We start from the raw sequence: 8,173 nt of genomic DNA on the forward strand, positions 1-8,173 counted from the left end.
AACTCTGTTGCTGCCTTGGAAAAACAAATTGCATCCACTGTTCACATAACACTGAATAAGGTTATCTTTTCTTCACTTCCAAAAACTCACTCTTTAGAGATATTAGGCTTGTTCGACTTCATGCGGTGCCGCAATCGGCTGCCGCCTGTCAAAAACTATGCGTTCTGGTTACATTAAAAATGCTTTTGTCCAACTTTGATCGGCACTGCAGCCGCCCTACGATCACATGTGCATTCAAAGTACCGCGAGAGCAAAACGGGACCAGCCGCCTAGGTCAGGCACTGCAAAAGTCTTGATGACGACACACTTTATTCTCATGGGTTAGATTCTGTGTTGACAAGCACGATGTGTGTTGCATGCTTATTCTAACAATTCAATTCCAATGATGCTCACAAATCTGTGTTTTTATAACAGTAAAAATATTTTTTTTCTGTAGTCGCACTGTTATATTGAGTCACGTTCAAAGAACACTGATGAAAGCATATACACCCCCACTTAATTGGTATTTAAATAGCATATGTTAATGTTTAACTTATTCATTAACAGATGGCGCTGTATTAAGCAGTATAAAAAGTGTTTCTGTTGCTTTATGAAAACATTTCTGAAACATCTGTGTATTTGACAAATGTTGCATTTAATTCACTTCATCTGTGAATGTATGCAAACACTGCGAGAGCGTCATTACCAGGAGCAGAAAGTGTCTGACTTGACGTCTCCGCTTTAATTACGCCCCGACTGTAAGCGGCTACTCTCTCCAGCCGGAAGCAGGCTAGTATAGTTTCTCTCGAACAACCTAGTCTTCTCGAGCAAGTAACTGCGGCGCTGCCGAAGACTTCCGTAACCATGAAAGAAACGCATTAAGCGGTGCGCTCTTGCTCTCGCTTGGGTCGCTGAGTGCGCGCACGCACATAATACAACTCTTAACAGATAATACTGAGGGACCTTATATATGAATGCTTAGATAGGTGTCGTATTCCCATAGGTTGATGGGGATCAGCTGAGATTCAGCTGATGCGAGCTTGACTAACGTGACCTGCCAGAACTAACGCTATGCTAGATTTCTATAACCTGACTGAAAAGTTTTGTATAATGAATTTGAACTAAAAAAAGACTGTAGTTGAGATTAGAAATCGGTCTAAAATTACTTAGCACAGAAACATTAAGATTGGGTTTCTTCAGAAAGGGAGTGACGGAAGCATGTTTTAGGCAGTCAGGGACCATACCGGTGCTCAGACAGATATTGATAAAAGACAGAAGATTAGGCCCTATGGTATTTACAATTTGCTTTAAAAAATGTGATGGAATAAAATCATAATGACAAGAGGTGGGTTTTAAATATGCAATAATATCTTTACAGGTTTGTAAGGAAATGTGATCAAACACTCTCCAGGTGACTGAGCAACTGGTTATTTCAGACACGGCCTGTAACGTCTGCAGTGATTGAGGTCTTGACATTTTTGTCTTCTCAGCAAAGAAAGAAAGTATTCACATAGAGAATCAGACACATCAGAAAAAAAACATACACAGCAGGGTTTAAAACAGAGTCTATAGTTGAAAATATGATCCTTGGACTATGATCATTTTTTGCGACAATCTCTGTTAGAAATTTGGATTTAGCTGACTTAACAGCCTTCTGAAAACATAAAGAGATTCCCTTAGCATTTCATGACACCTGCAGCCTGTCCTTACGAAATTTGTGTTACGCCCTTCTACATACTCGTCTGAGTGAACGAGTCATTAAACCAGGGTGCAGATTTTTCTTTAGAACGCCTACACTTCAAAGGAGCAATGCTGTTAACAATGTTCAAACAAGAATTACTAAAATGACTGAGATACTCATCAGCATTAAATTCTAAAGTCCGAAACTCGTCCAATGACGATTCAACTGCCGTATATGCAGCCGCAAAATCCTCACAGGCTGTCGGAGAGAAATAACAAACACATCGGGCCTGGGCAGGAGCTTTGCTAGATCTGCAAGGAAGAGTAGTTGCAAATGTCACAGATTTATGATCGAAAAATTAATCCTTAATCTCCAAGTTCGTAATAGAGAAACCATGTGTGAAAACCAAATCCAAGGTATGACCATGATTATGCGTCGGACCTCGCACCCATTGAGAGAAGCTAAAAGAGTCCATAAGATTGCAAAAGTCCTTGGATAACTGTTTACCACGGCAACAAACATGAATGTTAAAATCACTCTGTAATAAAATAATTTCATACATTGTTGCAACATTCCCCATAAACTCTGCAAATTCATTCAAAAAAGCATTGTTAGGCTGTGGAGGTCAATAGACAACTGCACACAGTACAGGATTTGCCAAGTCCATTACGAATAATTGAACCTCAAAACTCTCATAGGCATTAGTAGGAATAACGTGACCGTGAAAGCTATTTTTAAAAACAGCTGCCAGTCCTCCACCGCATTTAGATGATCTCGGAGAGCAAAAAAATGAACAGGTTTGCAGAACAAGTTCAGAGAAAGGACTTAAATCCCCCACTTTAGTCCAAGTTTCCGTCATGAACATGAAATCCAGTTCCCGTGATATCATTCATTTTATCATTTATCATTTGATCATTTATGCATTTGGCAGACGCTTTTATCCAAAGCGACTTACAGTGCATTCAGGTTATACATTTTTTACCAGTATGTGTGTTCCCTGGGAATCGAACCCACAACCTTTTGCGCTGCTAACGCAATGCTCTACCACTGAACCACAGGAACATATAAAAAAGCTGGGTAAAATAAAGGTCGTTTACCAAAGACTGCACGTTGAGTAAGGCCATCCTGAGCGGCGGTGCATCACTCGCTGTTAGAAGTCCCCTGTTAAGCTGGCGCAAAAGCTGTGGATGCACTCCATTCCGGCAAAATCGGGGAAGAAGGCACAGCATAGGCACATCAAAAGAGCCAGGGATGATAGGCCGAATCCAACGGCGACGATAGCGGAAATCGAAATATCCAATCCGGCTTTTAGTCTGCTAGCAACACCACCTCATTTACCACGTCTCCTGTGGCGTTTCTTTCGTGGAAAAGCAATGCGCCGCCAGCACAGGTGATCAGGGATACTCATCTGGAACGGTGAGGAGTGTGAATGAAAATTACTCCTTATGTTGTTGTCCATGTTAATAGCCAAGTTTCTAATTTCTAGCAATAATTGCCGATCATAGACGAAGGTTGAAGGTTCCATGTCTTGGTCACAGAGAAACAGAGAAAATTAAACAAAGACCAGACACAGCGACAGACGGCAAGACAAACAAAGCAGCGCTATCTTGAATTCTGCCTTGCGGACCTTTCGCGATCCCATTCCCTGCGCTTTCTCCCACTCGCTTCCTATCAAATCTCCACTGTCCTATCAAGGAAAATTTAAAAAAAGAAATCAGCCCTATATTAAGACCTACTTGTAATGCACAGATCTAATAGAATGCTAGGCTACACTGTAGCACTCTGCCCTATCGGCTGAGGATACACAATTTAAAACAAAGAATTGTTTAAAATGTTTAGATGTTGGGTGAGCAGATTAAAAGACAGCAAGACGGCAGATATAAAACAACAGTAGTGTATTTACACAAAACAATGACACAACTAAAACAAAACGGTATACATTGAGAATTGGGGACTGATAACAGAGTCTTTCAGTTCATACCCTACAACAGTCCAACAGCAACCCGTGCGTAATAGTCCAAAAGTGTCCACCCGTGTATAAACAATCCAGTAGATGTGATACTCCAAAGTGCAAGTGAAAAATAGTCCTGGTTGGTAAGCAAATCCACAAGGCGTTCCTTCACAACACGGGCAATAAACACATAGCGACCTGCTTCCTGGGTGAGGTGTCAGGCCTCTATCTTAAGCCACACTGCTCCTTTATATGGAGAGGCTACTTTCTGCTACCTGTCATGTGATCGCTCACATGACAGGAGAGTCTCAGTTCTTAAAGACAAACACACACATTTAAAAGGAGTAAAATGGACAAGGAAACATGTAAAACCTATTAAAACTCTGATACACCAATATACTGCTATATACAGAGTGGTAAAACATGTCCCTTAGGTGGCACTGTCACAACACATTAGATGTAGTTAACTAAACGTTCACTTAAGACATAACAAGAGTATGCATGAATACTTGCCAAAACAGATATTTTGAAATGCTGTAATTCCGTATATTGGGATCGCACACTGTTTGAGAGACGCGTTTTTATGCGCACGCTTTTGATGTGTCAGACAGCGCGATCGTTTTCATCAGCATGGGCTTGAACATCACATTTAACTGGTTCAGACCATTGAGAATTTGCTATGAAAATTCACGAAGCTGGAGCTGCACTTTACAATTATACCAAACTTGTGCTGAGGGGAAGTGCCAGTCATCAAGAAGCGAGCAGAGAAAAAGGTACACCTCTCAGAAAACATACAAACTGTTACATAGTGCATGTGTGACAACAGAGTCCATCTGCAGGCTTTATTTGACAAGAGCGTAGAAAAACACAGGTAGGGTAAAACAACATCAATAAGAGCAAGGCAAAGAGCATTCCAAAAACAGGGAATGGTCAGGGCAGGCGGCAAACAATCAGATATACATGGAAAACAGATCAAGGTCGAGACACTAGTGATGGCCGCTTTTAATTAAAAGGATGAGTAGTAGTTAACGGTCTCTTATTGGCCTGTTTAGACAAGCTCTCCATAACAAAACAAGCCCTTAATGTATTATACTTTCAGTAAAACATTTGCAATGGGTTTGTAAAATGTTTTTTGTAAAATGTTTTTATGCATGTTTTGGCCTGATTTTTTGTTGCATTTACACAGTTTTGACCAGCAGGCATCACCAGTGTGTGGTGTTTCGAGCGCTTCGAAACAATGAATCATTTCGCGAAGCAATTGGTTCAATTTAGTGATGTTCGGTTCTTGAACGAATCGTTCTCTTGAGCTGGTTCTCAGGAAGTAACCGGTCGAGCCGGGTCACAAATCGAACTGAATCTAACTTTAGTTCCGGGTTGATGAGCAAGCCTGAGGCGCATACTGGAAATAGGCTTAACAATAACAAACAATACTTTGCAATGTGTGTGTATGTGAGGGTGCGACTTAAGTAGTCCTCCTGATGGGAAACAGGTTAGTCTGTAATCAGTTCCTAGGTATGAGATTCTGGGAAATGGAGTCCAGAATGAAAAGGTGATGGAGACTACTGGTGGCGAGCGGGAGGAATGACAGGGACCGGATTCATTACACAAAAAAATATAATTTTAGATGTTTAATTACTATTTGGAGCATTGGGATCATTAGACAAGGGTTTAATGAACTCATTTTTGTGAAAACCTTAAATTCGATCAAAATTGACATTTAAAAGCAGATTTAAAAAAATAGCAAGACCACTCAGCTACATACTTTATTTTGCAATGCATGCTGGAAGTCATGGATGAGTATTGTACTATGGTGGCACCCAGCATGTATTACGGCATGAAACGCTTTGCTAATTGTTACAATTGTTGAGATTCATACGCTGATTCTTGATGTCTGTGTGTCTGAACAGAATCCAAAAAATAATAATTACACCACACTCACTTGATCAAAGATTTGAATATAAATTAAAATATTCAATGAGGTTACTAAACAATGAGGTTAATTTAACTCTGTGGGGTTTGCTGTGTAAAGCAAAATAAATCATAACCATTATAAAATACTTTAGATTTAAATCAGTGTGTGCATGGACCCACACACAATTGTGGTGTAATGTAGCGAGGCGTGACAACTGAGTCGAGTATCCAAACGCAAGGCTTTATTAAGAATGTAGTCAAAAACGGTCAGGGTCAAAACACCAGCAAAGACAATGGCAGAGGCAAGGCAAAAGAGTAATCCAAACAGCAGGCAAAGGTCAGGGCAGGCAGCAAATTATCAAAAACTAGATAAACAGTACAAGGATCGAAACATGAAGGCAAGGCAAGGCAACACGGAAACTATGAAAAGGTTATAGGCTAACAATATTCAGCAAAGTGAGTGTGTGTGAGTACATCCTTTATAGTCTTCCTGATTGGAAACAGGTGGAGTCAGATAATGAGTTCCTAGGCTGGGGTTATGGGAAATGGAGTCCGGGGTAGAGTGGCAAGAGTCAGTGGTGGATTGCAAGTGCCCTCTGTTGGAGTTCATGGCCACTCCAGCTGGAGATCATGGCATGTGGACACACTCTAGATTTACTTATCAGTAAGGGTCTAAATATTTCATCCATTGTAATTAAGGACATAGCACTGATCCAATCACTTCTGTATTTTCTTTGATATACTGATCTCTGCTACCACTGAATCTAGATCTGTCTCTGTCAGAAAGAAATGCATTAACGAGAACACTAGTGTGCTATTTATGGAGGCTATATCTTTAACACCAAGCATATCTGCAGACTCTGTTGATCTTCTCCTTGATTCCTTTAACTCAAAAGTTAAGAATGTTATTGATGATATTGCTCCTTTGAAAGTCAGGAAGAAGACTGGCAGACAAAAATTAGCTTGGAGAAACTCAACAGCAGTACAAAGTATGAAAAGACAATGCAGAAAAGCTGAGCGGATGTGGCGGAAGATGAAACTTGAAATTCACTATAGCATCTATAAAGACAGCCTTCAAGCTTTCAGTGTGGAACTAGGCACAGCTAGACAGACCTTCTTCTCAAACCTTATAAACAGTAACTTAAACAACACCTGCACTCTTTATGCTACTGTTGAGAGACTAACTAACCCTCCAAATCAGATTCCCAGTCAAATGCTCTCCGAGAGCAAATGCAATGAGTTTGCTCCCTTCTTTTCTGAGAAGATCAATAATATCAGAAAATAAGACAGATTTTATAGGGCCCTACAGATGCTTCCATTAGTAAATTCCTTCATCACTTTAATATTGTTCTCCTTCATTTTCAGGACCCTGAGGCGCAGAAAAACGCCACGGACATCCTCAGAAAGATGTTGGAGCAGGAGGAGGCAGAGCTACAGGTATGCGTTCAGTGTTACTCTAACACGTGTGTGCTGTCACGTCATATTTAAACCCATCATAAAATACATTTGCTGCCCTCACTGTACAGAACCTTCTGGAGGAACAGTCTCGAAACCCCACCCCTTCACTAAAGGAGCGAATAGAAAGTTTGAGACGAAGAGCCAATCAGGTCAGAGTGAAGATCCAGCAGGATGTGGTGAGATTTGTGCTTATTTCACTTATTAACTTTATCATTAATTAATTAATAACTATTATTAGTAAGTTTATTAATTTAACAAATTATTAACTATTATTAACTTGTTCCTTGTTTATTTTGTTGATAAGCCACAATGATCTAGGTCAACTAGTGTATGTACTGTATATCATATGTCATATCATTCTAGCCCACATGAAATCAAAATTGACTGTGTTTTGTGTTTTTACTGTGTATTTGACTGTACAATACATTTCAATTATTGAAATATCACAAATATACATATCACAGTATCCATATCGTGATGGCTTGCGATAACTGCATGATTTTAATACTCAAAAACAGGGGTGTCCAACTCAAGGTCAAGGTGTCTTAATTAAAATCCAAAGGTAAATTTGTTTCACAGAAAGGACAAATTCAGCATCCATAAAATAATTTGGATAATCCAAAATATAATCCTACATAAGAGAGGTCATGACTAATTGCCCCTACCGAGCGGCAACCTCCTGCTCTCTCTCGTGAAACCAACAAGGAAGTGACTTAAACTGTAATTCGTCAACTGGCCGCTAGAGGCTGGCTGCAAAAGGGAGTCAATCCCATAGACTCCCCATGTTAAAATGCCTAACTTTACAGCAGAAAAAAACATGTTTACAGCCTGGTTCAAAAAATTATTTTGGTCTATATAGCTAATTTTGCCCTTCATGACAACTGTGAGGGGGGTGAATTATTTTATAACTCATCCGTTTACATTAAGCCTTAAAGTTCTGCATAATTAAGGGCATGGCCACTTGAGTGACAGGTGGATTGACCTTGCTGTCTCTATCAGCCGCTGAACTTGGCATCTCTGCCGTGTTTCTGCTTTTGTTTTATTCAGTCTATGGGTTATTTTCGTGATTATTTCTTAAAATTATCAAATAAAATGTCTTGTTGTGCGGTTAATTGTACTAACAGACCGTCCAAGTCTGGGATCCATTTTTCCGGCGAGTGATATTGTAATGTAATTTTATTTATTAATTTATT

At 39.9% G+C, this 8,173-nt stretch overlaps 1 protein-coding gene across 1 annotated transcript in view; it reads left to right on the forward strand.

The window, feature by feature from the left end:
* Positions 1 to 8,173, forward strand: part of LOC107733032 (leiomodin-2-like) — a 58,808-nt gene that overhangs the window by 9,652 nt on the left and 40,983 nt on the right. Inside the window, exons 2-3 of the mRNA XM_016544541.1 lie at positions 6,888 to 6,959; positions 7,049 to 7,156. Coding sequence (XP_016400027.1) covers positions 6,888 to 6,959; positions 7,049 to 7,156 — 180 coding nt within the window. The remainder of the gene's footprint in view (positions 1 to 6,887; positions 6,960 to 7,048; positions 7,157 to 8,173) is intronic.

The sequence above is a fragment of the Sinocyclocheilus rhinocerous genome, unplaced genomic scaffold (assembly GCF_001515625.1).
Source record: "Sinocyclocheilus rhinocerous isolate Xijiao unplaced genomic scaffold, SAMN03320098_v1.1 scaffold2475, whole genome shotgun sequence".
Taxonomy (NCBI): domain Eukaryota; kingdom Metazoa; phylum Chordata; class Actinopteri; order Cypriniformes; family Cyprinidae; genus Sinocyclocheilus; species Sinocyclocheilus rhinocerous.